The sequence below is a fragment of the Rhinichthys klamathensis genome, unplaced genomic scaffold (genome assembly GCF_029890125.1).
Source record: "Rhinichthys klamathensis goyatoka isolate OS25496 unplaced genomic scaffold, OSU_Roscu_1.1 h1tg000501l_1, whole genome shotgun sequence".
NCBI lineage: Eukaryota > Metazoa > Chordata > Actinopteri > Cypriniformes > Leuciscidae > Rhinichthys > Rhinichthys klamathensis.
The window spans coordinates 1,673,635-1,689,985 of record NW_026606982.1 but is presented as its reverse complement, the minus strand read 5'-3'; the positions used below and the strand labels follow the sequence as shown (position 1 = coordinate 1,689,985).

The following is a 16,351-nucleotide window of genomic DNA, read 5'->3' as shown; positions in this document are numbered from 1 at the left end:
GTTAATTTAACTCATTAAAATAAATATTTCTTACAAAAATGGTCGTCCCCAAGACCAAACGTATATTTAGAGGCGACCGTGCGTTTGCAGTGGCAGCTCCAAGACTCTGGAATGAGCTGCCTTTGCACATCAGATTGACTGAGTCTTTTTCTGTTTTTAAATCTTGTCTAAAAACTCACTTATTTTCTTTGGCTTTTAACCCAGTTTGAGGGTTGACTTTCAGTTTTGTATTATTTGTTGTATTTATTTTCATTGTTGTTGTTTTTTGTATATTATTTCTTTTGTTGTGCTTCTGTTGTATGTTATTGTTTATTTTTTAGACTGTGTTCAGCACTTTGGTCAACAGTGTTGTTTTTAAAGTGCTTTATAAATAAAGGTGGATTGGATTGGAAAATTGTACAATTCAAGTGTAATTAGTCATAATATGGATATGTTACTACCACTACAAGAACATACATTTTTCAAGATTATTTGCATACACTGTAAGTGCTAGAATGCACTTTGATGATTGGGGTGAGTTTGCCTTTACTTTTCTACAAAACTATACAGTAAAATGACTTAATGATAAATACAGTAATATTCAGGGTCACTCCGAACAGGAATTTATTGTAATAATTTGCAAACCTATTAAGGAACACCTTTTATGAGTGTTTGAACATGGGACATGGTTTAAGTACTCGGAAAAAGTCTTCCTTCATAGGTTTGCTCATTATTTCAATATATTCCTGTTCAGAGTCAGCCTGACTTTTACTGTATTTATTTTCAAGTCATTTAACTGTATTGTTTTGGAGAAAAGTAAAGGCAAACTCACCCCAATCATCAAAGTGGATTATATCACTGACACCATGTCCCATTTTCAAACACTCATAAAAGGCGTTTCTTCATAGGTTTGTTCATTCTTTCAATTGATTCCTGTTCAGAGTGACAATGGTTATTACTGTTATAATTTTCATGTCATTTTACTGCATTGTTTTGGAGAAAGGTAAAGGCAAACTCACCTCAAACATGTAGGTGCATTCTAGCATTTACACCATGTTTATTCAAACACTCAGAAAAATCTTTCTATTATAGCTTTGCTCATTCTTTTAATATATTCCTATTCAGAGTCAGCCTGACTATTACTGTATGTATTTTCAAGTCATTTTACTGTATAGTTTTGGAGACAAGTAAAGACAAACTCACCCCAATCATCAAAGTGCATTCTAATACTTAAACCATGTCCCATGTTCAAACACTCATAAAAGGTGTTCCTTAATAGGTTTGCAAATTATTACAATAAATTCCTGTTCGGAGTGACCCTGAATATTACTGTATTTATTATCAAGTCATTTTACTGTATAGTTTTGTAGACAAGTAAAGGCAAACTCACCCCAATCATCAAAGTGCATTCTAATACTTAAACCATGTCCCATGTTCAAACACTCATAAAAGGTGTTCCTTAATAGGTTTGCAAATTATTACAATAAATTCCTGTTCGGAGTGACCCTGAATATTACTGTATTTATTATCAAGTCATTTTACTGTATAGTTTTGTAGAAAAGTAAAGGCAAACTCACCCCAATCATCAAAGTGCATTCTAGCACTTGCACCATGTCTCATTTTCAAACGCTCAGAAAAGGTGTTCCTTAATATGTTTGCTCATTCTTTCAATATATTCCTTTTCTGAGTGACCCTGGCTATTACTGTTATCGTTTCCATGTCATTTTACTGTATAGTTTTGGAGAAAAGTAAAGGTAAACTCACCCCAATCATCAAAGTGAATTTCCTTGAGAGGTTTGCTCATTCTTTCATTGGATTCCTGTTCAGTGACCCTAATAACTACTGTCAATTTTCATTAAGTACCATAGTTAAACACTAAATGGTTTTCATTTTTGAAGGCATTGTGCAAACATACCATGATTATTTCGTATTTCATAATTGCCACATGTGTAAGTAAGACTCATTTAATGTACAGTCGTGGAAAAAATTACATTGAAATACATCATATACACAATGTCGTCTTGCATTTTACGTCGTATTGTCATTTTAATTTCGTGAAAGCCTTGTTTTTTACTATAAGAAACTGTTCATCCGTTTGAGAAGTCATTTTTTTGTCAATGGTTACTAATTCCTCACCTTTAGTTTGGTTTCTTATGTCTACGTTTTATATCCCTGTCAGTTTAGTCTTTTGTTGTTGTTTGTTGTCTTTGTTATTGATGAATAAGTCTGCAAAACTGTTTTTTTATGTTTACCTTAATCTTCAGTCTATTGAATCTCAACTGGAATTTGTCATTTCCCCTCCTCCTTGACAGAATCATTACAATCATATGGTATTGAGATGTACTTTAAAATTCTTTCTAAATTAAAATACGCATACAGCAAGTGTCCGATCACAGAGATAAGGAAAGAGAAATTAAACTTATGCAGTGTCATGTCCTTGAATATGATCACATTGACTTTTCTCCACAACTATACAGTAAAATGACTTGAAAATAAATTCAGTAATAGTCAGGGTCACTTTGAACAGGAATCATATGAATGAATGAATGAGCAAACCTATGAAGGAACACTTTGTATGAGTGTTTGAACATGGTGCAAGTGCTTGAATGCACTTTGATGATTGGGGTGAGTTTGCCTTTACTTTTCTACAAAACTATACAGTAAAATGACATGACAATAAATACAGTAATAGGCAGGGTCACTCTGAACGGGAATATATTGAAATAATGAGCAAACCTATGAAGGAACACTTTTTATGAGTGTTTGAAAATGAGACATGTAGTGATTATTTTTGAAAAAAGTATAGTGTAAAAATTTAATTATACATTTGTTAGTCTTATTATACATTTATTACAATGTAATTATACGTTTATTGCATTGTAATTATTACAGTATTATTATAGATTTATTACAATGTAATTATACGTTTATTACGATGTAATTATACATAACAGTGTTATTATACGTTTATTACAATGTAATTATGCATTTATTACAGTGTTATTATACATTTGTTACATTTGTTACATTATTCTTTTTGAAAAAAGTGATTCTTTTTTAAAAAGTAGCAGCGTTTTTTTTTTAAAGTAGCGATTCTTTTTTGAAAAAAGTAGCGTAAAAAATGTAATTATACATTTGTTAGTCTTATTATACATTTATTACAATTTAATTATACGTTTTTTGCAATGTAATTATACATTTTTTAGAGTGTTATAGATTTATTACAATGTAATTATACATTACATTTATACATTAGTGTTATTATACGTTTATTACAATGTAATTATACGTTTATTACGATGTTATTATACATAACAGTGTTATTATACGTTTATTACAATGTAATTATGCATTTATTACAGTGTTATTATACATTTGTTACATTTGTTACATTATTCTTTTTGAAAAAAGTAGTGATTCTTTTTTTTAAAGTAGCAGTGATTTTTTTTTAAAGTAGCGATTCTTTTTGAAAAAAGTAACGATTCTTTTTGAAAAGTAGCGTAAAAAATGTAATTATACATTTGTTAAAGTCTTATTGTACATTTATTACAATTTAATTATACGTTTTTTGCAATATAATTATACATTTATTAGAGTGTTATAGATTTATTACAATGTAATTATACATTTATTACAATATAATTATACATTACAATGTTATAATATGTTTATTAAAATGTAATTATACATTTATTACCGGGTTATTATACATTTGTTACATTATTATTATTTTTATTATACACTTGTTACATTATTTTGTTACATTATTCTTTTTGAAAAAGTAGCGATTCTTTTCTGAAAAAGTATAGCGATTCTTGAAAAAAGTAGTGTAAAAAAAGTAATTACATTTGTTAGACTTATTATACATTTATTACAGTGTTGTTATAGATTTATTACAATGTAATTATACATTAGTGTTATTATACATTACAATGTTATTATACGTTTATTACAATGTAATTATACATTTATTAGTGTTATTATACATTTGTTACATTATTATTATACATTTGTTACATTATTTTGTTAAATAATTTTTTTTGACAAAAGAAGCGATTCTTTTTGGGAAAAGTAGTGTAAAAAATGTAATACAATTGTTAGTCTTATACATTACAATGTACTTATATGTTTATTGCAATGTAATTATACATTTATTACAATGTAATTATACGTTTATTACAATGTAACTATGCATTTATTACAGTGTTATTATACATTTGTTACATTTATTATTTTGTTACATTATTCTTTTTGGAAAGTAGCGATTCTTTTTGGAAAGTAGCGATTCTTTTTGGAAAGTAGTGTAAAAAAATGTAATACAATTGTTACAGTCTTATACATTACAATGTACATATGTTTATTGCAATGTAATTATACATTAGTGTTATTATACATTACAGTGTTATACGTTTATTACAATGTAATTATGCATTTATTACAGTGTTATTATACATTTGTTACATTATTATTTTGTTACTTTATTCTTTTTGAAAAAGTATCGATTCTTTTCTGAAAAAGTAGAGATTCTTTTTGAAAAAGTATCGATTCTTTTCTGAAAAAGTAGAGATATTTTTTGAAAATTTAGTGATTCTTTTTGAAAATTTAGTGATTCTTTTTGAAAACGTAGCGATTCTTTTTTTTTTAAGTACCAATTTTCTGAAAAAGTAGCGATTCTTTTTGGAAAAAGTAGCGATTTCTTTCTGAAAAAGTAGTGATTCTTTTTGGAAATCAATGTAGCAATTCTTTTTGAAAAAAGTAGTGTAATAAATGTAATTCATTTGTTACAGTCTTGTTATACGTTTATTACAATGTAATTTTACGTTTATTACAATGTAATTATACATTTATTACAATGTAATTATACATTTATTACAATGTAATACATTATTATTTTGTTACATTATTCTTTTTGAAAAAATTAGCGATTTCTTTTTGAACCGCTTAACATTATCGTTTTCCCAGAGTTTAGTGTAATAGTAGCCTAGCCTATTCAGCAACTCAAACATACCAAACCAACAATTACTAAAAACACACAAAAATTGTTTTTGTCTGGGCATTGCACTAGTGACATAAACAAGAGGATAGGCCTACTTGTCAAGACGGCCATTTAGACGGGTTACGGGTAGGCTACTTTGATTATTCATAATCTGAATGAATATGAAAGAGGTCCGACTAGTCGACCATCGTAAGTGTGGACCATCAGTCAGATGGTGACACAGTGCGCAATGACAGTTGGGTGATTTTACCTCTACGTTTATCTCTATCGATATTCCCTATGCTGTTCACAGCAGCCCTTCGAACTGAACATGTTCCCTTTGGATTCGAATCTCACTTAAGATGGCGGAATGCCCTCTGTTATGTCCACTAAGGTCGACTGGAACGCACCTCGAATCACTCTGGTGACTCACTACTCCCGAGTAAATGATTTGTTCAAAATAAACGATGCATCACTAGAGTAGATTCTATATTTACACATTTAGATATATTATTATTTGTTATATATTACTGAATTTATGCTTTTGAAAAAGATGCCGCAGAATGTGAGGTCATATCACGACCGTTGAAAAGTGTGGAGAACTGTCAGTAGGCGCGTTTCCATTACAGATTTGCGCAAAACTTTTGCGATTCTTTCTACATATCGATAAAAAAACTATTGCGAAATGACGGCATTTCCATTAACCGATGCGCCCGCGATAAGTCATTCCAAAAATCATGGCAACGGACGTTGGTAGGTCTATAGCCTATATCACAGCCACCGTATAGACATTGTTATTATTAATGGAAGGAGACTTGGTGTGTTATCCAACCATTAATGGCAGGGAAAGACCCTAAATACTGCGAACAGCTCATATAGCCTAAAGAGTTTCTGGGTGTTTCTCCCACATTTCTGCTCCGAGGTCTTGATTGTGGCATTTCTTTGAGGCTTAGAATCCAGTATTCCTGTAATTATTGTTTCTTTTTTATGAATTTAATAAAGAATCTATCTCGTATTCTCTCCAAACGGTAGGCCTACTTTTGTGTCCATTCGTTTTTCCTTTTTTAACCCGTAGGCTAATTGCAAAACGAAAAATGAACGGTTGTTGTATTTTTAAAACACAAAGTTGAACATCAAAATTTTAATTTGAACAGTACACACCAAATGCTGTGCAAAAAAAAAAAAATATTGACGGATTTTCAGATTTTTGTTTATGACTTTTTGCCCCTTTATTAAACATTTAAAATATTCACAAATTAATATGGGGAAAAAATGTAGATTTTACTGGTTTTCTAAGGCCAAATTAGAACCTGGAAATGATATTTGTCCTGCAGTGCTGAATGAGAAGAGCCATATTTATGTCTCTGGAACCACAGCCTACAGAAAGGGTCTGAGCAATAGGCCAATGATAAATGTGTCTGAAAAAAATAACAAGGCATTTTAATTGTTTAACTATTGTTAACTTATTTTAACGGTGACTAGGTAAGAAATTACATGTTATTGTTACAAATTTCTTAAATAATCACCCAACTTTAGCAGTAGGCTATCCGTTGTAAGTTCTTGAATGGCGGCAAAAAAGTTTCTTGCACACAGTCCAAACAGCTCTCAGTGACATGCGCAGTAGGCGTGGTCAGGCCACAAACTTAAATTTCAGTCATTAATCCAAGTAAATTCACTCTCATTACATGTGCAACCTAGTCAATTTACATTTATAAAAAAAAATACATATTCCTCTGCTTATAAATGTATAACATTTAAATTGATCTAAAATGAGTGATTTATGGTCATCCAATAAATGCCAGTGAGCACTTTTTTAAGTGTAGGAATGGCAAAACTTTAGGAAATGACAAAGTCTTGACTAAATTATTTTAAGTTAATACAACACGATTACAACAAATCATTTGAAACTAATTCGATTTTGTTTTTGAAAAATGTAATTTTTAATTTTGTGGAAAAGTTTTCCTTAATTTAATTAAGTTTGTTCAACAGCTTTTTTTTTTTTTTGTGAATTTGGGGGTATTCAGTAATATTGAAACAAACAAACAAGCCAGTGAAGAGGTTCAGTTCATTTACCATAAGAATTGTAACATTTACTCAGTCCTCCCGTGTTTATAGTTTTAGAAGCATATTCAATAACGTGGTTGATGGTGCATGAAATGGATGTATGAATTTTTTTTGTCACTGCATTTTTCTGTGCAAGGATCATTAAGTCTTTACAGAATCTCCGCTTATCTTAGCACCGCTATGTCCACACAGCTTTATGATCATTTTTCAAACAGACATGAAAATGGATTTCAGTGAAAGCTCAGCTTTATTGACTTGATTAGAGTGAAGAAACAAGTTCCAAAAGACACAAAAAAAAGGTTAGTGAAACTGCAGGCATTTTCTGAAGAAAGAGAGATGGATACAGGATATATTTTGATTTAAATGCTCTTTTTATTATTGCGTGCAGCCATCTTTGGCAGTTTGTATCATGTCATGTTATTTCTTCAGTCGTGGAACAGGTCGAAGAAGCTGTGGTCGTCTGGGGCCTCCTCGAATGCCACGCCCTCACAATAGGCCGGGGGCACAAAGGCTTGTGGGTCATCAACTTCTGGGTCAACACCAAAGAAACTGAAGCAGAAAATAGCTCAGTTAATTGTCGTATGCAAAACTGCAGGATACAATGAAGTCATCCTCAAAAGATTTGAAACAAATGTGTTTCTGAGAAACTTGAATAGTGTTCCTGTAGTGCATTCAGTCTCTGCTTTACCTGAAGAGAAGGTCCTTCTTCTCACCATAGTAGGATCCAGAGACCGGCAAACAGCCACAGGAAGTGGTTGACAGAGAGTAGTGAGCTGAAAAGAAAATCAAAACATGATTGTTTTTATTTTGAAAAGCAATAGAATAACTAAGTAAGTAAAAATAGAAGGAAAAAAAAGGGAAGGACCATGAAGTTCGGACAACTTTCCATGCCAGACCCGGACTCGGAGTCCCTGTTCTGTGACTGAGGGGCTGCCCATGTAAATCTCAGACTCGTGAGTGGCATCGGGTGGAATCTCCATCAGGTGCTTACGGAACTGCAGAGTCTCCTTCTTGCAGCTCTCGTTTTTACTGTCTATCTCATAAAGTGTACCCTATGAGAAAAAAAGTACTTTATTATATAATATTATAAGGTTCAACAAAAATTCAATCACAAGCTGAAAGAGGAAGAGGAATAGAGAGAGAGAGAGAGAGAGAGAAAACCGCTGACTAGGCCTACCTCTTCAAAATGTATGAGCACATCCATATACGAAGTTTTGTTCGCATGAGTAGTGTCTTCCACAAAACGAAATTTATTCGCTTTGGAGTCATAACTGAACTCTCCAGATGCAAGATCATGACCCCCCGTTGAAACCTGAATGTGTGTTTTGCATTTCAAACAAAATGCAACAGTAAAAATGTTAAAGTTAGTCATTTTAATAATTAAGATGTTTCAAATAACTCTCAGGGTCTCGGGCGATGAAACTAAATACAAGGTTTTAAGATTCAAATACAACTGTCAAATCCTTTTTGCAAAGGCAAAATATATGTGCTCCACCACATTGCTTTGTGTTAAGCAAATGTTGGTAACACTTTACAATAAGGTCTCATTTGTTAATATTAGTTAATGTATTTACTAACATGAAGTAACCATGGGCAATAGATTTGTTACTGTATTTGTTATTCTTTGATAAAGTTAGTTAATAAAAATACAATTGTTCATTGTTAGTTCACACTGCGTTAACTAATGTTAACAAATACAACATTTGATTTTAACAATGTATTAGTAAATGTTGAAATTAACATTAACAAAGAATAATAAATGCTGTAGAAGTGCAGTTCATTAGTTAATGTTAACTAATGTGGTTAACTAATGAAACCTTATTGTAAAGTGTTACCAAAATGTTTTATAACAAAGGCTAGAATGCTTTTATAGGGAATACCATCACTAAACACTTTGTTTTTGTATAGCTTAAAAAGCTGTGTGCCCATCACTGAATTAGAATGTTTCATATAGTGAAAAAATGAGGGCTTGTGCTTATATTCAGATGACGCAGCATTATTTTTAAAGGTTCTCTCATTACTGAGCCAAATTGTACGGCCTAACAGCCTGCTATAATTATTAAACATCCCAATGAAATTTTGTACACTCACCACTTTCATTGTTCCACTGGTCAAAGGTGGGGAATCTGAAAAAGAAATAAAAAAGTAACATTTCTTCCACATCATCTGCAGCTTCTGAGAATGTTCAAATTCAAAATGTTCTCAAGACAAAAAACCAATGAAATTATAAAAGCAGATTATTCTTTAACCACAAAGACAAGAAATGTATATAAAGTTCTTACGACATGGCTGGCGTTGAGAAGAAGCCCATGCGACAGCACAGAGGCACGAGAACACCACACAGAGCAGCTTGACTGTATGCATCATTGCTCTCTAACTTTCTTCAGGTCCAGACACTTCCAGACTGTGCTTTTTATATATAACCCCTGCACCCCATATAAATGCCCCCTCCCTTTTGGACATCCAGCAATGCAATAAACAAAAGATGTCGAAATCATCTTCTGTTGTAAGTGCAAATAAGAACGCTGGACAAAATTGGCACATAACCATTTACAAGACAAATAGGGTCAAAAAGAAAAGCTCAATTCAAGCAAACAATCCCCCTCGTCCGCCTCTGATCGGCACTCAGGGGGTCTGGCTCCATACTGGTGGACCACAAGTCCAGAGACAGTTGGTATCACATCACATGATTTTGGTTCATGTAAGGTGATGATTGTGCAGTCTCAATCAAGGAAAAACTAAACAAAAACAAAAGTGGGTTATACAGGTGTGAAAACAAAAGCCCATCTGGGTTTTTCTTGTCATTCAGTTCTACTATCAAAGGTCTACATTTGCATCTGATTTTTCAACGCTATCTCAAGACCAATTCGTACGAATTCGTACAAATTTGAATTTGTACGACCTCACTCGTACACGATTTGTCCAAACCCACGTGATGGTTAGGTTTAGGGGCGGGGTCAAAGGTCATTCGTATGAATTCATACGAATTGGGCTACTCGTAAAATATGTACGATCCGCACATTTACACATTGTAAGTATGCAAATATGTAAAATAAGTAAAAATGTGGAAGAACGTGACCAACTCTGGAAATAAAGAAATGAAAATATTTACTGAAGGAAAAGACTGAATTTAATGACAGAGCTTACAAAGACTCCATACTCACTCCTTACTAACATGTTGGTTCTTCATTAAAAATGTTTTTTTGTCTAGCTGTAATTTCTGAATAAATGTGAAGGAAACATTGGTAACACTTTATTATAACTTTAATTTATAAATCATAACAAACATTATGCAATGCTTAACAGATAGTTAATATTCACATAGCTAGAAATATATGAAGGTAAAAGAGTAGCAAAACTCGAGAGCACGTAGATGTGAATTTGAGAACTTGTACAATATATATTCGTACTTGTATGTGAACATTTACACTCACAGCTCCAATGTGAAAACCTGTAAAATAAAAATCTGAAAATAAAAATTTGAAGCTGCAGACAAGTAGTCACACATGTGTAAAATGCCATTCACAAAAATACAATGACAGTCACAAACATGTAATATATATTTGCATTTATTCGTACATTCACATTCGCAATACAAGCTCAATTTGGCACTTGCAACTTCTCAAATCTGCCCCCTGCCGCACACTGCAACAAGTCGGTTTGCATGGCCGTCGTCCCAGAAGGCTCTTCTGAAGCTGGCTCACAAGAAAGCCTGCAAACAGTTTGTAATTTTAATTTACATAAATAAAGATCTGTTAATCATAAGTTAAACATTATCACATTATCTCATTTTTGTATCTATTTGAATATTAACTAATGATCCATTAAGAATTCTATAACGTTTGTTAATTATTTATTAATGAAACAGAAACATTCTGGTCGGTTGATCACCCATGCAATTTAACATATTTCTGTACAATTGGTGGTCACACAAGGTAAAGACAAGACTCAAATGTTAAATTCAGCTGTTGTTGAATCTTCACACCTGAGACATGCACAAACTCAACTGCATATCTAGAAATTAAAAAGAGTTTTTAATATAATTGATTCTGTTTTCTTGTAAAGAGGACACAAGAAATCCCCATATAAATGTTTGCAGGCCACTTTCACTACTGCTGTTTTATGACAGGGATTGTCAGGAAATGTTTCTGAAATTTGCTTTTAGGTGGTAAAGATCTGGGTGTGGAAAAGTGTTCTGAAATCCGTTTTAAAGAACTGCTTCGCGTATACTAGCTGATGCATGTTGTGTAATCTGGATCTTTCAAAAAACACATTAGGCGCTTTTCTTACTCAGATTGCAAGAGTCAGACTAAGTACAGTTCCAATTCCTGTTTGGTACAAACATTGCCTGTGTAACTGTAAATTATGTACAAAAACCATGTTGTTATTTAAACTGGCTTGTATAAATGCTAAAGCCTTAAAGCAAGTGCATTTATGAATTTAAGATGAAAGCATAATATATGTAATGAATACCAAAAGAGGAGTTGACCATCTATCTTTGGTGAGCCCAGATGTTCACCTTTGTGAGCTCTGTTCTGCTGGAGTCAATGCGGGATACTTGGTGACATTTTGTTTATTTGCTTTCCCTGCTTGATGCAGTCTTGTTTTCTAGGCAAAAGGGAACATCAAACCAGAAGGAAAATCAAAATCACATTTTAAAGGCAAAGCTAAATGAGAGATGTACCACCATGCTCAGAACATTTTCCACACATCAATATTTCATTATTACACTGTAAAAAAAAATATTGTTGGTTTAACTTAAAAAAGTAAGTTACCTGGTTGCCTTACAATTTTGAGTTCATTGAAATTAAACATTTGAGTTAATACTATTTTGAGTTTCTGTTGATTAAACCAGTCTCCTTCATTGTATGTTATCTGAACCACATTAATTATCTAAGTTGATTTGACAAAAGAAAAAAAATGTTGTGATAAATACTGAAAATATTTTTTTACAGTGTATAATATAACTTTATTCATAGAAACAACTAAATGTTTTTAAAAAGTATCCTATTTTTAATAACAATTTGTCCTTGAATGCATCTGAGGTACTTCAGCTTAACCCGAAAATTGGAAATAATTGTTTTCAGGAATGTTTTTCCTGTAACTTTGGTTAAGAATAAGTGTGTCTCTTTTTTGCAACACTAATTGTAGAAATATACTGTATATGCATCTTGATATTAAAGTGAATGAATGTAAAAGCTCTAGCAAGAGGTCTGCTGGCCCATGGAGAATCAGGCCAAAAACATATAAGAGGAGGGCTTTAATATTCTAATATCAGCAATATAGCTTTAGGATCTCATTGCCATCTTGTGGATCATTTGAAAGCAACAGCCCCTTTTCCAATGACCGACTTCTAAATGTGTGCAGACTGGAGAGAGACTCAAGGGGTTTCGGCCTCATTTATCAGGCTACCAGGCACTGAGCAGGGCACTTTTCTCTGGGACTGAAGGTGCTTATCAACAACATAGTTCAGCTAAGGCATGTTTAGCAGTTTTGGGATCTGGGATCACCTTTAGGAATCCAGTATCAGATCAAGGATTACACAGGATCAAGTATTGTTATTTGCACTCTCTCTCTATATATATATAATTTTTTATCGCAATATTTTTCTTTTGTCAAATCAACTTATAGATAATTAATGTGGTTCAGATAACATAACATATTGAGTTTCTATTTATTAAACCAATCTCCTTCATTGTATTAACTCAAATTTTGAATTTCAGTGAACTCACAAATTAAAAGCAACCTGTTAACTTTACATTAATTTTTTTAGTTGTGGAGATGTTTTTTTTTTTCTTGACAATACTGTCACTCAACCAATAAAATGTTAACTAATATTATTAATAGTATTATTATTAGTAGTAGTTAGTATTATTAATAACTACACATGATATCAGAGAGTTTGTCTGACTGTGTTTAATGTAATCCCTGAATTTTGAGTGTCTTTTTAGTTCACTTTCAGAGACAAGGAGAATACCAGACATTGTGATACCAGACAAAAGAAGATACCAGGAACCAGAATATATACTGACTGATCTCATTTGATGGCCATTAAACTCATTTAGTGCACTTGACAAAAAAAAAAACATAATGGCATACTGTCACTTGGTTAAGTATTGGGTTACAGCACTGGATCGAATGTCCTGACAACCCAACTTGGCAAAGATGCAGTTTAAAACATCCAGAGAAATGAGGATAAGGGAAAGAGAAGTTGAGACAGAAAAAAGGGGTGAAAGAAATTGAGAGAGAAAGAGAAAGAGAGAGAAGTGAGACCACAGGTTTTAGCTGAGAAATGTAATAAAACTGATGTGTCATAAGGAAAACTAATATACAGTATTGGATGAGTCAGACAGAAGTAGAGACACTACTGGAAAAAAGAAATGAGGAAGAACTACCGGAAACATATCAGGAGGGAAGTTGAAGTCAAAGTGTGTTTATGTCTCATGTTGTTTATATTGTAAGATGCTATGCAAACGTATAGCTTCGCCCGCATTAAATCCACTTAAAATATTAAATGTGTGAGTATAACATGTGTATGTTCTGAATGACCTATTCATGCATGAACAGTCATTTGAGTCCTAAGTGCCCGTAGACATCGTGACCCCCAGTGAAATCTGTGTGGGTGTCTGTGAGTTGAGAACTACCCCTTCCCACGAGTCATCACTGTGCAACAAGAAATGACAAAATGTACATCACCGCTTTGCTCCGCCTCCACCCTTGTGGTTTCTGCCCTATACTTCTCTGTTCTTGCCCCCTCCACAGAGGATCACTCAAGGGATTACCAGGAAGAAACGTGTGTGACGATAGTGTTTGCGAGACTTCCGTAGAGGAGGCATAAGGCCAAACTGAGAAAAGTACCAGTGCTATAGTACATCTACACATTGGCTTTCAAAAGTCTGAAACCATATTAAAACATGAACAAACAAGAAGCAATATATTTTTTATATTTATTAATCTTTGTTAGTGACCTTTGTTGTGAGTTACTAAAACGTTTCAAATCATGTTATAGTTTACAATGCATTAACCAATGTTAACAGATACACGTTTTGATTTTAATACCCCCAGTTTCTCAGACAAGGCTTAAGCCTTGCATGTTTGAGCTGTTTTAACTGAAAGCAACTTGCACTGACATATCTTAAATAATGTCAGTGCCACAGTTTCAACATCGGCAGAGCGTTTGAATTATGGAGAGACCTCCGCTATTTTTATTGTGATAAATTACAAGTTTTCAGATATGCTGAAATAATGGTAAACTGTAATGAAATAGCAAGGTAAACTACAACATATATGAGACATGAAATGAACACAAAAGACTGTTCCAGGATAATAAAAAGTGGGTGCTTTAGGATGTAACTTTTATTTTATGTACTAGATCTACTGTCACTCATCCAACTACTATCGTATTGTTTATAATACACATTTCCAGACACGTTCAGTACAGTAATGTTACTTCCTACGATCTTACTGTTACACTGAAATTGTTCAGTCTAGTTCACTAACCGTTTTCGTTATCATATTATACATTCACCTATGTTGACATTGCTGATTGTGAAAGATACACGAATAGTTAGTGAAACACCATTGACGGCTAAATGCAGTCAATGTAACGTTATCTGGTGCGAGCATGGAGCATTAGTTCAACGTCAAGCTGATAAAAGTAGCCTATTATTGTAACGTTGCAGTGGGAGTTTACATGAGTTTCCAGCATGTTTCTCCGGTGTGTTGAAAGTCTCAGTGTGGCCATGAGTGCTCGCTCTTGTGTTCGAGCACGCGCAAGAGCACGAGCGCTCTTGTAAAAATTGGTTGCAATCTGAAAGATCACCGATAGAGGCCGCTAAAAAATACATATAGCACCTTTAATCTTAGCCCTGTTTGTGAAATCGGGCCTTAATGTTGTAGTAAATGTTGAGATTAACATTAGCTAAGAATAATACATGCTGTAGAAATGTAGTTAACTAATGAAACCTTATTGCAAAGTATTTATTTGCTAACTATATAATAAAAACAAAATATGAAAATGTATTTTAAATCAAGTAGCCTAGGTAACGTATAATTATCTCTATAATCATGTAAAGATATGTACTGTATGGACCTTCCAGTCTTTGTCTCAGACAACATCACTTGAGAGAGAGTGAATGACAGAGAGAAGAGTGACGGAGTGTGTGTGAGAGAGAGAGAGAGAGAGAGAGAGAGAGAGAGAGAGAGAGAGAGAGAGAGAGAGAGAGAGAGAGAGAGAGAGAGAGAGAGAGAGAGAGAGAGAGAGAGAGAGAGAGAGAGAGAGAGAGAGATAGAGAGAGAGATAGAGAGAGAGATAGAGAGATAGAGAGATAGAGAGATAGAGAGATAGAGAGATAGAGAGATAGAGAGATAGAGAGATAGAGAGATAGAGAGATAGAGATAGAGATAGAGATAGAGATAGATAGAGATAGAGAGAGAGATAGAGAGAGAGAGAGAGAGAGAGAGAGACAGAGAGAGAGAGAGAGAGAGAGAGAGAGAGAGAGAGAGCACTAGAGAAAGGAAGTGTTGCTCAACCCAAAACTAATGCTAATGAAGAAAAACATGAAGTGATACGCTCATGTGGTGCAACTGCGGATTTGCATCACCACATAAACCTCAGCATTTCTACTCACACACTCACTGTAATCTATATATGTCACCTTACATAACAGCAGTGGTCAGAATGTGTGGCATCTTCTGTTAAACGATGGTCATGTGATTACCTAAACATCCAGTGACACCATGATGCATGTCTAACACTCTATGTCTTCACAGCAAATGAAAAAATGAAATCGCTTTGTGTCGTTAGAATGGATATTCCCTCAAAAAAGAGAGAGAACGAAAAAAAGGTTTTGTAGTATTAGGATATCCCAGCTTAGACAGACTGAAAGAAAGTAAATTTAATAAACACAGGGGATGTACAAGAACAGCCCAGAGGATTTTCTTTTAAAACTGCTGTTTTTTTTATATTAAATAGTTAAATTCAGTTGTTCCTCAAAACAAAATGTGATGCATGTGCTAAGACTGAATTGTACCTGTTTACCTACTGTTTTCTGATTTGCATGCAGATCAATTTTTTTTTGAAGAATTGTTAAAAAAAACAAAAAACATCTACATTGCTGAAGAAACTTACTTTTCAGAGGTTTATTAATAATCTAATGATTTCATTCATTTTTATAGCATATATAGAGTACATAAGGCTTATAAATGTGCACAACATTTTAATTACAGACAAATTACAAAATCAGATAAATCAGTTCTAAAGTGCTATTATTATAAAAGACAAAAAAGAAGAGAAAAATTGGGAGAAAAAAGATGTGCTATACTGCAGATATG

The 16,351-nt window shown here is 33.2% G+C and overlaps 1 protein-coding gene across 1 annotated transcript; it reads right to left on the bottom strand.

Moving 5' to 3' along the window:
- Positions 1-7,246: 7,246 nt before the first annotated feature.
- epd (ependymin) lies at positions 7,247-9,436 on the bottom strand. Its single transcript, XM_056237840.1, has 6 exons — positions 9,301-9,436; positions 9,110-9,144; positions 8,196-8,330; positions 7,884-8,070; positions 7,707-7,791; positions 7,247-7,567 (listed from the first exon to the last, which is right to left on the bottom strand). The coding sequence occupies exons 1-6, from the start codon at positions 9,383-9,385 to the stop codon at positions 7,444-7,446; spliced, it is 651 nt and encodes a 216-aa protein (XP_056093815.1). The 5' UTR covers positions 9,386-9,436; the 3' UTR covers positions 7,247-7,443.
- Positions 9,437-16,351: the final 6,915 nt, after the last annotated feature.

Coding starts and splice junctions, on each gene's coding strand:
- epd (XM_056237840.1), bottom strand. CDS start 9,385: ATGATGCATACAGTCAAGCTGCTCTGTGTGGTGTTCTCGTGCCTCTGT. Junction 8,071..8,195: donor TGCTCATACATTTTGAAGAG/GTAGGCCTAGTC, acceptor TTTTTCTCATAG/GGTACACTTTATGAGATAGA. Junction 7,568..7,706: donor AAGAAGGACCTTCTCTTCAG/GTAAAGCAGAGA, acceptor TTTCTGCTTCAG/TTTCTTTGGTGTTGACCCAG.